A 15,758-nucleotide genomic window follows, 5' to 3' on the forward strand; every position below is an offset into this window, starting at 1 on the left:
ATAGTTTATGAGAAAAGTAGTAGACTTAAACATAATATTCAACAAAGAAAATGATTTTTCTAAGTCCAAAAGGGGCAATAATTATTGCAAAAAGCAGGATAGAGTTATGTTTCTTGATGTACAGGGTCAGCTTATGATGGTGAACAAGAGTTGCAAGTTTTAAAGCAATAGCTTTGATAGTTTAAGAGAAAAAGTTGACCTAAACATAAAACTTAACCAAGAAATCTGATATTTTCTAAGTCCAAAAGGGGCCATAAATCTTGCAAAAAGCAGGATGGAGTTATGTTTCTTGCTGTACAGGGTCAGCTTATGATGGTGAACAAGTGTTGCAAGTTTTAAAGGAATAGCTTTGATAGTTTAGGATAAAAGCTGACCTAAACATAAAACTTAACCAAGAAAACTGATTTTCTAAGTCCAAAAGGGGCAATAATTCTTGCAAAAAGCAAGATGGAGTTATGTTTCTTGATGTACAGGGTCTGCTTATGATGGTGAACAAGTATTCCAAGTTTCAAAGCAAAAGCTTTGATAGTTTAGGAGAAAAGTTGACCTAAACATAAAACTTAACCAAGAAATCTGATATTTTCTAAGTACAAAAGGGGCCATAAATCTTGCAAAAAGCAAGATGGAGTTATGTTTCTTGCTATACAGGGTCAGCTTATGATGGTGAACAAGTATTCCAAGTTTCAAAGCAATAGCTTTGATAGTTTAGGAGAAAAGCTGACCTAAACATAAAACTTAACCAGGCAACGCCGACGCCGACGCCGACGCCGACAACCGCTCAAGTGATGACAATAACTCATCATTTTTTTTCAAAAAATCAGATGAGCTAAAAATGCCATATCTTTTTTGTTATTTGAGATATCTTAATGAAATTTGGAACACACACAGATCTTGAAGTGCTGCATTTTAATAAGTATTTAACATTCAAATAGTTCTGTAATGAAGAACAAAGAAATAATCACAAAATGCATGTTCAGTTGAATTTAATATCTTTTTTTTTCGAATATCATTTCATCGCATTACACAGCATATATACAAGGAACTAACACATGTAATAAATTAATTTGAAGATACAACTACATACATTTCATCACAGTTTTAAGTTTAACTTACAATAAATAACAACTGATTCTGCCTGGTGGCATTTGTTGTAGAAATATGTACAGGCTATCAGAAAAAATACTTCTGAAATTTTATTTTTTTTTTTGAAAGCTGATCAATTCATTTTACATTGCTTGACTTCAGGGAAACATATTTACAAATATAATCATTTACATGAATGAAGAGCAATGCTTTTCTCAAACAAACAAAACTTGTTATTTTACTCTTAATTATGACACACATTTAGTCATTCTTTAGTTTCAAATTGGGAGTTTTCACAGTCTTTAGAACTTCAATGAAGTCTTGTCTGTGCAGGAAAACCTCTGCTGCGGTCTGGAACAATGCATTAAACCGGTTGTCTTTGTAGTTGCCTATTGTTGACTTTATACCTTTAGCAGCACAGTGCGCTTCCCAAAGGTCACGTACCCCATGGTGGTCTCCGGAAGGTCCAAACACATCAGAAACTGTTCGCAGTGTCCTTTCGACAGCTGTTTCTTTTGTATTCCAAAACTTGAATACAGAAAGTCCATCACGGCCAAGTTTACCACCTGATGATGCTAGTGTTGTCTCATACTCTTTCAAATCCATGCAAACATATCTGTGGAAACCTAACAACACATGCGCCATGCAATGGAAATGGAGTACCTGATGCTTTTCTTCATCATCACAGTGTTTCAAGACATCATCGCGCCATTCATCGAGGAGTCGATCAGCTTTCTTCTCATTGCTAGCACGATCGCTCATCGTAAATGCAAGTTTTTCTAGGGAAGATTTTACATATGACTCCATGTCAGTTCTGTCATCAATATTTGAATTCAAATCGGCTAACTCGGTGATATGGTCTTTTGTTATATCGTTAATAGTGTCAGCAGTTTCATGGGCAACACGACGGAATCCAAGACTCATAACATCACCGGAGGCAAGTGTTATTGAAGTGTCCACAATTTTGATTTTTCGTCGGGTTGTACCATCCCTGTTCAAACCCCAATTATTTGTTTCTGCAAGCTCTTGAGAAATATATGCCTTAGCGATAAAATGTCTGTGATCTACAATTCTTTGCACAGTATGACTGGATGGTAAATCTTCATTACTAATTCTGCTGCCGAATAAATGCTTAGCTACAGCTACAATTACGCTTGATACTTTCGCGCATGCTACTTCTAGGCCGCTCAACTCTATTACACACATGCGAACATTATCTGAAAATGTTCCATCATTGTTTCTTGTTTGACAAGAGTTCTCTTTAATTTGTTCCATCAACATATTGTTAGTAACTTCAAGGTCCCGAATTTTGACGTCTGTACTCTTTAGAAGACTTTTTAAATGTTGAAACGGAGTGTCCTGAACCGAGCCATCTTTTAACTTAATCATCAACTTCGAAGCTTTTACTTTGTAGTAGCTAGCGTTCTTTTGAGCGGTAAGTTTTTTCTGTTCTGCATTTTTCAACACTTCAGCATGTTCATTTTCTTCTTTCGTCTTCAGAGCCCTGCATTCATCTGTCAGTTTTTGAATTGTTTCAGAGTTCTCTAAATCTTTCCTTCTCTGTCGTAACAGCTGTCGTTCAGTCTCTCGGAGTGATCTTAAGAATTTTCTTGCTCTTTCATCACGTTTGTTCACATTGCGCACTGCGTAGTGGCCAATCTTCAGTTTTAAATTTTCGAGTTCTTGCTTAGCTTGTTTTATATCATTTGTCAGCTTTTTAAAGACCTTTTCCTTTTTACTTAATTCATACTCGTAAAAATTTAGAGACTGTTCTTCACTTTTACTAAATTTTCTATCAGTCACATTCTCTGGTAAACTAAGATCTGAGTTGCACTGCCTCGGACTTAGTAACACTAGCTCATCTCTATCCTCATCTGCGTCATGTAACAGTTCAGAACTATAGTTCGATTTGTTAATACAAGGCGACAAATACAACTTTGTTGGAGTCACAACTGAGGTTGAATTTACATGCTCAGGTGTTGCTTTTATTTGTTCTGGTTGGGAAATAGCTAGGGGTTTGATTTCAGTCTTTGTATTTTGGGGACGGGATTTGGGATGTTTTCACTTTCATGGTTTACAGTGTTCACACTCACAGTATCTGATTCTGATGAAACTTGTCTTTTTTTGCCCGGTAAAAATGCTGTATATTGAAATTCACAGAGGCTTTTGAATTTTGCGACTCGTTTCTTACGTTCAATGTCCTTATAGGTTTTGTAAGTACTAGTGACACGAGCTTTCAGTGTTGTTCGTTTCATAGTGTTGAACTCTGGCTGGAGAAGACAAATCCATTCCTCAACTTTACTGGATGTAGCCTTGGACTTTGTAGCATACTGTACGAGTTCTACAACAATGCCGTTATTTAATGCACCAGTTGGAATTTCTTTGATGTTTCCATTATCAATATTTCCACACTCAAGATTGATGCCCTGACAGAAACTACCAGGAAAGGCCACAGATTCCATCATTCCAGAAACGATAAAAAGCACCAAACATCTCAGAAATCTGTAAAGAAATTAGGAAAAATATATTTAATGTGTTTCACTGTTATTTTATGTTTACTAACAGAAAAATAAAGAAAGATGACTTTTTCACCCAAAAATCTGCATATCCGAATCGGGTACATTTTAACAGGTGCTCGCGGCCGCTGGGCTGCGATTTCCAAACTTTATTCGACAATGTTGGCTTTAATATTATTTTTCATTACCAGAAACATTTCTATATTTGTTCTATTATTAGTTTTGCGATGAAATGATTCATATTATAACAAGAGGACCATGATGGTCCTGAATCGCTCACCTCTTCCCACATGACCCAGTTTTGAGTATGACGTCCTTTTTTCTATTATTTGACATAGTGACCTAGTTTTTGAGCTCATGTGACCCAGTTTTGAACTTGACCTAGATATTATCAAGATAAAAATTCTGACCAATTTTCATGAAGATCCATTGAAAAATATGGTCTCTAGAGAGGTCACAAGGTTTTTCTATTATTTGACCTATTGACCTAGTTTTCGAAGGTACGTGACCCTGTTTTGAACTTTATATAGATATCATCAAGGTGAACATTCTCACTAATTTTCATGAAGATCTCATGAAAAATATGGCCTCTATAGAGGTCACAAGGTTTTCTATTTTTATACCTACTGGCCAGTTTTTGACCGCATGTGCCCCCAGTTTTGAAACTGACCTAGATATCATCAAGGTGAATATTCAGATCAATTTTCATAAAAGATTCATGAAAAATATGGCCTTTAGAGAGGTCAAAAGATTTTAATAATTTTAGACCTACTGACCTAGTTTTTGATAGCATTGACCCAGTTTCAAATTTGACCTACATATCATAAAGAGAACATTCAGACCAACTTTCATACAGATCCCATGAAAAGTAGGGCCCCTCTAGAGAGGTCACAAGGTTTTTCTATTATTTGACCTACTCACCTATTTTTTTACGGCACATGACCCAGTTTCAAACTTGACCTAGATATCATAAAGATGAACATCTGACCAATTTTTGGGGAGATCCATTCACAAGTATGGCCTCTAGAGAGGTCACAAGGTTTTTCTATTTTTAGACCTACTGACCTAGTTTTTGACCGCACATGACCCTGTTTCGAACTTGACCTAGAAAAAAAACCCAAGATGAACATTCAACCAATTTTCATAAAGATCCCATGAAAAATATGCCTTAGAGAGGTCATAAGGTCTTTCTATTATTTGACCTACTGACCTAGTTTTTTGACGGCACGTGACCCACTTTCGAACTTGACCTAGATATCATCAAGGTGAACATTCTGACCAACTTTCATACAGATCCCATGAAAAAATGGCCTCTAGAGAGGTCACAAGTTTTTCTATATTTGCCCCTACTGACCTAGTTTTTGATGGCACGTGACCCAGTTTCGACTTGACCTAGATATCATCAAGATGAACATTCTGACCAATTTTCATGAAGATCTCATGAAATATAGGCCTCTAGAGTGGTCAAAAGGGTTTTTTTCTATTTTAGCCCTACTGACCTATTTTTGACCGCAGGTGACCCAGTTTCGAACTTGACCTAGATATCATCAAGATGAACATTCTGACCAACATTTCATACAGATCCCATGAAAAATATGGCCTTTAGAGAGGTCACAAGGTTTTTCTATTATTTGACCTACTGACCTAGTTTTTGACGGCACGTGACCCAGTTTCGAACTTGACCTAGATACATCAAGGTGAACATTCTGACCAATTTTCATGAAGACATTGTAAATATTTGGCCTCTAGAGTGGTCACAAGGTTTTCTATTTTTAGACCTACGACCTAGTTTTTGAAGGAACGTGACCCATTTCGAACTGACCTAGATATCACAAAGATGAACATTCTGACCAATTTTCATGAAGATCTTGTGAAATAATGGCCTCTAGAGAGGTCACAAGGTTTGTCTATTATTTGACCTACTGACCTAGTTTTTGACGGCACGTGACCCACTTTCGAACTTGACCTTGATATCATCAAGATAAAACATTCTGACCAATTTTCATGAAGATCTCATGAAATAAATGGCCTCTAGAGAGGTCACAAGGTTTTCTATTTTAGCCCTACTGACCTAGTTTTTGACCGCAGGTGACCAAGTTTCGAACCTGACCTAGATATCATCAAAAAGAACATTCAGACCAATTTTCATACAGATCCAATGAAAAATATGGCCTTTAGAGAGGTCAAAAGGGTTTTTCAAAATATTTGACCTACTGACCTATTTTTTGACGGCACGTGACCCACTTTCGAACTTGACCTAGATATCATCAAGGTGAACTTTCTGACCAATTTTCATGAAGATCTTGTGAAATATATGGCCTCTAGAGAGGTCACAAGGTTTTTCTATTTTAGACCTACTGACCTAGTTTTTGAGGGAACGTGACCCATTTCAAACTGACCTAGATATCATCAAGGTAAAACATTCTGCCCAAATTTTCATGAAATCTTGTGAAATATATGGCCTCTAGAGAGGTCACAAGGATTTTCTATTTTTAGCCCTTTACTGACCTATTTTTTGATGGCACGTGACCCAGTTTGGGAACTTGACCTAGAAAATCATCAAGATAAACCATTCTGACCAATTTTCATAAAGACCCCATGAAAAATGTGACCTCTAGAGTGGTCACAAGCAAAAGTTTTACGGACGGACGCACGGACGGACACCGCACGATCACAAAAGCTCACCTTGTCACTTTGTGACAGGTGAGCTAAAAATAAACGTACATATTTACTTCAAAATTAAGATAGTTTGATCGGCGTTACGGACGAAACTCAAAGTCGTCCGCTAAGCCCATATTTCGTATCAAAATTAACACAATTCTGTAAGTCAGTTGAACTTTGTTTATTATAAAATATAAGCATAAATGTATGAATGAATGTTTTCAATTTACATTTGATGGGGAAAAACAGTTTTTCAATGATTTATCGATCCATTTTATTTGGTCGATACATTTTTTCCTACTTTCAAAATGGCGGCGAGTTTTGGCGCGCGTCTCGCGCTTAGAAAACAAAGATCACCAATAACAAAAGCGACGGGTCAAATCGCAACTGATTTTGATGAATTATATACCATTTTGAAGCTAAAATAATGGAGAATTTATTTATGTACATGATTTAAATACTTACCTGTAACTTTTTCTATAAACGGCGCTCAACTTCACTGAATCGTAGGTCGGCCATTTTTTGTTTCACAAAAAAATCAAAAGCACCGTCGGATAGGTCATTCTTTTATCTGATTGGATAACATCACTTCATGAATATTCATTAAAAAACAATACTTCGCATTACCCGAACAATACACAGACCCCTAAAAGACCGCGTCCATTTACTGATCGTAAACGGTGATAAGAAATTTCAGGTTAAATCAGTAACCAACAAGTACATGATATAACAATTTTATTTAGATCAAAATGAAATTTATATCAAATTCAAGATAATTTATTTTGCTTTTAAAATATATAAATTTCAAAATGATTTGAACTATATTTCTTAACAAAATAATTATTTTAAAACAACGATCTCTTGAAAACCAGGGAATTCTGGATGGATTATTGGCTTATCAGTGGTTGCTACAAGAATAGTTAGTAGACAAGCAAAGATGCAGGTTTTTTAGTAATAAGAAAAACCTCATGAAAACATAGTACTGCTACATGAATGGAATTTATATAATTTTCCAAGTACCCTAACTGAAGGAGAATAGGTTCCTAACATGTTCTGTCTCTGCTGTAAACAATTAAACAATCACAACTGGGTATGACTGAATAGCGAAATCTAGTAGATTTCGCGAAATCTAATCAATATTGCGAAATCTAGACATAAAATGTAAACTAATGAATATTTTTAAAAATCCTTTTAAGGTTTTGTTAAAAGTGTAAATCTACGTTTGCATGCCAATTTTCAAGAAAAAATATTTATATTTAGGGTGGGTTTGAAGCGAAAAATGTATACGGGTCTAGATTTCGCCCAATTCTACATGCGCGGAAATCTCAAGTGTCAGGCAAAATCAAGATATAAAATCTAAAGTGATGAATTTTCTTTCTAAATCTTTTTAGGTTTTCATTAAGAATATATTTATAAGTTTGCATGTCAATTTTCAAGAAAAAATATTTATATATAAGGTGGTTTTGAAACGAAAAACGTATACGGGTGATGATTTCGCCAGAGTTTATATGGGCAGAAATTTCAAGTGGCAGGCAAAATCTAGACATAAAATTTAGTATGATTAATAAACGAAAAACTTAAACGGATGTTGATTTCGCCAGAATTTATATGCACTAAAATCTCAACTGAGAGGCAAAATCAACTCTTTAAATTTTAAGGAATGAAATTTCAGTCGTGTAATTTAAATATTATTAAAAATATCGCAGTTATAGTCGTGACCGATTTTAAAAGTCTATGAGTGTATAATCAGTACACTAATATTTAAACATCACTTGGATTTGAAATTAAGATTTCAACATGACGAAAATAATTCCAGATGTATCTAAATAATGCGATTGTGCTTTACGCTCGTTCCAACAATTTTCACGGAACTGCAATCCGTTGATATACAGAGACTATAATTTTCTACAAAAATTTGATTTCTGTAAGTTAAATATTTCTAATCTTACCTCACAGAAGATACAACGGTCGTCACACTGGTCGGCATATACAGTTGATTAGTTAATCAAATTAAATTTAATCCAATTAGTTAAGCGGGGGTAAACGTTACTTTAATTAAAGGTGGTTTTCTCACACGTTTAAAGAGAAGCGAAATGCAGTGCTCAGGTAATCATTCGGTCAAAATTGTGCCGATTTATATCATCCGACAATTATTAGTTTATTATGTAACAAACAGTAATTATTTAGATTTGCAATTTATTTTTCATTAACACATTTTCCATATGAAAACGTCTTTCTAAGAATTAAATTGAAGTTAAATGTTTAGGATATGGCCCATTTTCTTAATGTCATTCATATATGCATTCTTTCCCCAATCATTGTTGAATACAATCTCTTTCAGGTATTAAAAAATTTAGATGATGATTGATAAATATGACATGTGCAAACATAATTATATTCTCAATAACGGCTCAACACGATTTTAATAAATAATACAAACTTTTAATTTTTCGAGTTGATTTTTTTTCTTTCGCGCAGAATAGGACGAAATCAACACTCGCATAGGATATTCTTTTCAGAACCTTGCTAAATATAAATATTTTTTCTTGAAAACTGACATGCACACGTAGAAATGTATTCTTAATCTTAAAAGGATTTTAAAAAGTATTCATCACTTTAGATTTTATGTCTTGATTTTGCCTGTCACTTGAGATTTCTTCGCATATAAAATCTGGCGAAATCAACACCCATATACGTTTTTCGCTTCAACACCACCCTAAATATAAATATTTTTTCTTGCAAACTGACATGCAAATGTATATTTTTATTCCTGATAAAAGCTTAATAGGATTTTAACAAGAGCACCGCCTTGCGGGTGCTGACGCTCATCTGATTTTTTTTTGTGTAATAGAAATATTGTCCTACCCATGATTTTCTAAGTCTAAAAAGGGCCATCATTCTTGCAAAAAGCAGGATAGAGTTATGTTTCTTGATGTACAGTGTCCACTTATGATGGTGAAAAACTGTTGCAAGTTTTAAAGCAATAGCTTTGATAGTTTATGAGAAAAGTTGACTTAAACATAATACTCAACCAAGAAAATGATTTTCTAAGTCCAAAAGGGGCAATAATTATTGCAAAAATCAGGATGGAGTTACGCTGCTTGCTGTACAGGGTCAGCTTATGATGGTGAACAAGTGTTGCAAGTTTCAAAGCAATAGCTTTGATAGTTTAAGAGAAAAAGTTGACCTAAACATAAAACTTAACCAAGAAATCTGATATTTTCTAAGTCCAAAAGGGGCCATAAATCTTGCAAAAAGCAGGATGGAGTTATGTTTCTTGCTGTAAAGGGTCAACTTATGATGGTGAACAAGTGTTGCAAGTTTTAAAGCAAAAGCTTTGATAGTTTAGGATAAAAGCTGACCTAAACATAAAACTTAACCAAGAAAACTGATTTTCTAAGTCCAAAAGGGGCAATAAATCTTGCAAAAAGCAAGATGGAGTTATGTTTCTTGCTGTACAGGGTCAGCTTATGATGGTGAACAAGTATTCCAAGTTTCAAAGCAATAGCTTTGACAGTTTGGGAGAAAAGTTGACCTAAACATAAAACTTAACCAAGAAATCTGATATTTTCTAAGTACAAAAGGGGGCCCTAAATCTTGCAAAAAGCAAGATGGAGTTTATGTTTCTTGCTATACAGGGTCAGCTTATGATGGTGAACAAGTACTCCAAGTTTCAAAGCAATAGCTTTGATAGTTTAGGAGAAAAGCTGACCTAAACATAAAACTTAACCAGGCAACGCCGACGCAGACGCCGACGCCGACGCCGACAACCGCTCAAGTGATGACAATAACTCATCATTTTTTTTCAAAAAATCAGATGAGCTAAAAATTATTCACTACTTTAAATTTTATGATTTGATTTTGCATGTCACTGACCATCTGGCAAAATCAACATCCGTATATATTTTTCGTTTCTAATTAATACTTAGTATAAAAAAATTTTCTTGAAAATTGACATGCACACGTAGAAATATATTCTTAATAAAAGCTTAAAAGGATTTTAAAAAGTATTCATCACTTTAGATTTTATGTCTTGATTTTGCCTGTCATTTGAGATTTCTTCCCATATAAAATCTGGCGAAATCAACATCCATATACGTTTTCGTTTTAAAACCAAACTTTATATAAATATTTTTTCTTGAAAATTGACATGCACACATAGAAATATATTCTGAATAAAAGCTTTAAAGGATTTTTTTTACTTGAAATTTTATGTCTTGATTTTACTTGTCACTTGAAATTTCTGCCCATATAAACTCTGGCGAAATCATCACCCGTATACGTTTTTCGTTTCAAAACCACCTTATATATAAATATTTTTTCTTGAAAATTGACATGCAAACTTATAAATATATTCTTAATAAAAACCTAAAAAGATTTAGAAAGAAAATTCATCACTTTAGATTTTATATCTTGATTTTGCCTGACACTTGAGATTTCCGCGCATGTAGATGTAGTGCTCGCGTACGGTCTGGTACGGCCTACGGGGCGATAGCCTGAACCCGGAACACAGCAAGAGTGATTTCCCTTGGCGCGGGCAGCACGAAAAGACGTTGCTGGTGTTGCTAGACAATATTATTTGGCTATTGTCCCAATTAGCATAAAGTACAGACTGATTCCACCTGGTAAGTTTCCCACAGTTACAATATTGGTGGCAGCGGTTCATTTTGAGCCCATATTTCGCCGACCAATAAATCGCTACCGAACTTCTATTTTTAGGCTTGGCCAACTTGCCAGTCTAAAAACGGTTGTGACTTGTGTTGGAAAAGGGACCAGGTAAGGCGTAATTGAATTTAGTCGATTACGTTCTAGGTCTAAAACACTTATTTAAGTGTAATAGGTTGAATAATTGAAAAATTATTCGACATTTCCAGACAGTTTGTTGGGACTTATACAATCGGAAATCCCTATAGTTGGCATTGTAGTTTACCTTTGTTGAAGCTTTAGGATCCTTAAAAGAATTTTTTTTGGATCATTCTGGAATTGAAATAATTAAATTTATTTCTGATTTTGTTGTTGTTATTTTGATTTTTATCAAAGATGTCACAACAAAAGAGTCCAGAAGGTAAGTCAGTTACATCTGGTATTAGTGCACAAGTGGTTTCAATTAATTTTGCTACCCTTGAGCAATTGAGAATGATACCTGGAATTAATACAAAAATTGCCAGTGCAATTTTGTCGGTGCGTGAGGCGACGGGGAACATAACCCCGGAAGTCTTGTCCGTGCTGTGTCGTAAGAAATTTACAGAGTCTGAGCTGGGTCGAATTGATTTTACCCAGAATAAACTATGGCCACTTCAGGACAGTGATAAGGAGCCTGAGGCTAGAAAAGAGCCCAGTGCTTGGTCACAAATTAAGACCGGAAATACTCTAGCTAGGCCTGGGGATTTGATCACCCCTAGACCGAGAATGCATGCTGTATCTTCTGGTATGCAAAGGCCATTTTTGAAAACTCCGGCTGAATTCCTTAGGACACCAGCATCTGGCAGGAATAAGGTATCGTTACCAGAAACGAAACTGAATTTCAACCTTGGTGAAGGTAGCACTCCTTTTGGTGATGATGGTAATGCCAATGCAAGTAGACCATCATCAGATGGGGGAGTGGGAGCCAACTATAGTCAGCTGGCAAAGAAATTAAGTTCTTTGCAAAATCATTTGGCATTTGATGGTAAGGGCAGCTGGGAAGCTTTTGATTTAAAGTTTTCCAGATATGCTGAGGCATGCGGATGGTCAGATGCTGAGAAATTTGAGGGCTTGTGCTGGTGTCTTACTGGCAAAGCTATGGACTATTATGTACTGATACATGATAGTGGTGAGGTGAACTCTTACCAGGGTTTACATAGTAAGCTTGAGGCGCGGTTTGGTGAGCACGAGTTGCCAGCTGCGGCTCAATTGCAATTTCAACAGGCTTGCCAGGAAGAGGGCGAGTCGTTAGATGATTTTGCAGACCGGCTTTTGACACTTGCAGAAAGAGCGTTCAGAGACCTGCCAGATTCATTTGTGACTAATCAAGTCATAAGTCGTTTCTGTCAGGGCCTGTTAGATAAGGATGCAGGCATTCATGTGTTTATGCTTGATCCTACGAGTATCCAACAGGCCAAGCAGGTAGTCCGTAAATACCAACAGGCACACATGGCTATATTTGGTATGTCAAAGCACCAACCTAAGCCGTTCGAAGGAGGAAATGGTGCGAAGAGGAGGAACGTATTTTTGCAGTGGGAGAAATGGCCGGTAGCACACAAGGGGCACCAGATAATAGGACTGTCATTGAGGCACTTAAGCAATTAGAGCTTAAATTTGAAGAAGTCATGACAGTCAGATCCAGTAGAGGTGGATCTGGTGAACTACCATAGAAGCTTTATAAAAGCAGATTCTGTTTTATGCTTTGACAGGCAAACTTCGGTTTGTGTGGCGGGGAGAGTGGGTCACAGCTTTTGAAGTTTTGATAAGAGACTCTGATGCAACCGCCTGGGTTAGCCTTGCTGATGGGGATGGATGAGAGTATGCTTACACCAATGCATTGAATAAATAGATAAGTGCATGGGTACCATAGGTCCAGGCGGCAAGGAGAAGGTCATTGCATATGGTAATTATGGTAGTTATGTTCTTATTTGGTAGACTTTATTGTACGGAATGACCACTCAAGTTTAAGGTGATTCATGGGGTTCCAAGAGCCTCAAGGTTAACTGGTGAGACGGTGGCCGGAGGAGCTGTCTCGGTTAAATATTGTGCTGCAGCACGGGGTAGGTCGTGAGCATGATAAAGCTAAGGCAATGTCTTGAATGCCGGTTGGAAGCATTGCAATGAGTATCATGCTGGGACACGACTGGAGCAGTTACCTTGTGGCAGGTGTAATTACTGTTAAGAAGACAACGAAAGTTGGGGTCCTTTAACCTTGTAGACGACGCAGTGCCGTTGGTCATAGGGGACACTGAAGCTTCCATCATAGAGCGTTTGAGGGACCTAGGACCAACAAGGGCATGGGTACGACTGTCTACGGGTTTCTTGATGTAGACGACGCAGTGCCGTTGGTAAAGGGGTTACCCGGAGTTTACATCACAGAGCATCCGGGGAACCTGAGACCAACATTGGTATGGGTACGACTGTCTACGGGTATCAGGATGGAACCACAGATGACACCGAAGGTAAGAGTGGCAAGCCAATCCTTGCAATAGTAGTCTCAGATGCGGGATGACCCTTCTGGGAAAAGTAGCCTACCAGATGAAGTAATTCTTGGTGCTGGTATAGATTTAGACTACTCCCAGGGAGTTAGTAAGCTCCTTTGTGGTAGATATGTTTAAGGATGCTGTTGTAAGCATGAACATGGACCACAAGGAAGGTTGAGACCTAGGCTGTTTAGAGCCTCGGTAATACAGTCACGCCTGGACAGTCAGGTTCAGTGCCTACTGTAGGACGACCAAGTTCACAGTCTAAGGTCCTTTCCTCTGGAAAGGACAAACTAAAGACTTGCCGTGCTTAAGGGTGCGACAGGTACCTCTGACTCTACAAAGGGTCTGGGGTCTAGCCTTCAGAATTCCATCCTCGGACCGGATCTAGGAGCTCTGAGGGATAAAACTGGACTGTATAGTTGGTGGTTCTCAGTGGAGCTGAGTAAAGTGTTGAAACAGGATTAGAGATTGCTGTTTGTTTTGGATTGGTAACGAGGTAGGACAGATCAGGCATGGTCCGATCTGTTTCGTGCCAGTCAAGGGCTGAGTCAAATCGGTGAAACAAGGAACAATTTCTTCTGTTAGATTGTGTTTTATGTTAGTGTGACTAAGGTCAAGATGGCATACATCTTGGTATGCTGAAAAGTCTGAAGGAGGAAGCTATTGAACTCTGTCATAGCCTTCCCTCTTTGAGACATCGGACTCTGAAACAGATTAGTCCGATGAAGCCTCGTCCAAGAGACCCCAGACGAGGAAAGTGTGGTCTCACACAGTTTTACTAGGATAGGGCAGGCACCGCAAGGCCCTGTCACAGAGGAGACTTGAGCTCTGCTTGGACTAGCAGTAAGGTTACCTAGGCCCCCCTCTGTTAGGCAAAGCTCAGGTAGAGGCAACTGTGTGAGGTAAGAGTCAGCCGCCTGTTTGACTAAAGGTTGTTTTATGGTAAGTGTTCGGCTGCTGACCATTCTTGGAGTAGGAACAGTTTCTTATGATAGCATTGACTATCTATAGAAGAACTGAGTCTGTTTAAGCCATAGGGGCTGATCCCGGTGCACTATGGATGCGGAGATCCATGGTCGCCGGTAGCGGTGGTATTGTGGCTAAAGTGACACAATACTAGTACTGGTTAAACCCAGGAACATCTCATATTTATGAGCAAGAGACCATGGTATACTTCCATGGTCTAAGGGACCATGGTATATCTCCATGGTCTAAGACACCATGGTCTACTTCCATGGTGTAGGGACTACCTCCTTTCAATAGGACGGGGAGGAGTGTAGTGCTCGCGTACGGTCTGGTACGGCCTACGGGGCGATAGCCTGAACCCGGAACACAGCAAGAGTGATTTCCCTTGGCGCGGGCAGCACGAAAAGACGTTGCTGGTGTTGCTAGACAATATTATTTGGCTATTGTCCCAATTAGCATAAAGTACAGACTGATTCCACCTGGTAAGTTTCCCACAGTTACAATATAGAATTGGACGAAATCTAGACCCGTATACGTTTTTCGCTTCAAAAACACCTTAAATATAAATATTATTTCTTGAAAATTGGCATACACACGTAAATTTATATCTTTAATAAAAGCTTTAAACGATTTTTAAAAATATTCATTAGTTTACATTTTATGTCTAGATTTCGCTAATTTGATTAGATTTCGCGAAATCTACTAGATTTCGCTATTCAGTCATACCGATCAGAACTGATAAACTTGGCTTGTACAGATTTTTATCATACAAAGTCCTAGGCGGTCGAAAATAGGTTGTGGTCGAAAATAGGTTGTGTGGGGATAACAATGTTACGAAATGTTGACAAAAGTATTTCGGTGTTAAACTACATAAGGAACAGAATAAGTTGCACGTGTTAGCATAGAAGGCAGCCATGAAATTTTTGGAATGTTTCTCTAGCGTGGAGATTTTATCTTACTATTTCTAATTGTTTTTCAGCTTCTTCTCTTTGACTTGGGTCTAACGTCGCCCTAAGAACCTCAACGAGCTTGTTAACGTCCATCCTGACCGAAAATAAAATCTCTAAACCGGCTTATTTTAAAAATTTTCACGTAAATATTTGCGTGTTCGGCGACCCGGTCCGCGCCAAGAAAGGAAGACCGTTTTCCGAATGTCGTAAAACATCTCTAAGATAAGTCAACCGCGGAGGAAAATAACACGGAGTACTTCAAATTCTTTATTGTAAACCTAATGTGATGTACGCGAGATTTTATTTATTTTAAAGTTTATTAAGGGGTCACTATGTGCACGCATTTAAAAATCCAACAACAAAACAACATTCAAAGGCCTGCCATACTGCTCTCCTGATGGAAACAGGAGTAA

General features: G+C 37.4%; 1 protein-coding gene across 1 annotated transcript in view; it reads right to left on the reverse strand.

Moving 5' to 3' along the window:
• The window catches only part of LOC123537075 (importin-7-like), a 53,639-nt gene extending 38,104 nt beyond the window's left edge, over nt 1–15,535 (reverse strand). The window contains exon 1 of the mRNA XM_045320630.2: nt 15,355–15,535. Within this exon, the coding sequence (XP_045176565.2) occupies nt 15,355–15,438 (84 nt within the window). The 5' untranslated portion in view covers nt 15,439–15,535. The remainder of the gene's footprint in view (nt 1–15,354) is intronic.
• Nucleotides 15,536–15,758: the final 223 nt, after the last annotated feature.

This window comes from Mercenaria mercenaria, chromosome 17 (assembly GCF_021730395.1).
Source record: "Mercenaria mercenaria strain notata chromosome 17, MADL_Memer_1, whole genome shotgun sequence".
NCBI classification, from domain to species: domain Eukaryota; kingdom Metazoa; phylum Mollusca; class Bivalvia; order Venerida; family Veneridae; genus Mercenaria; species Mercenaria mercenaria.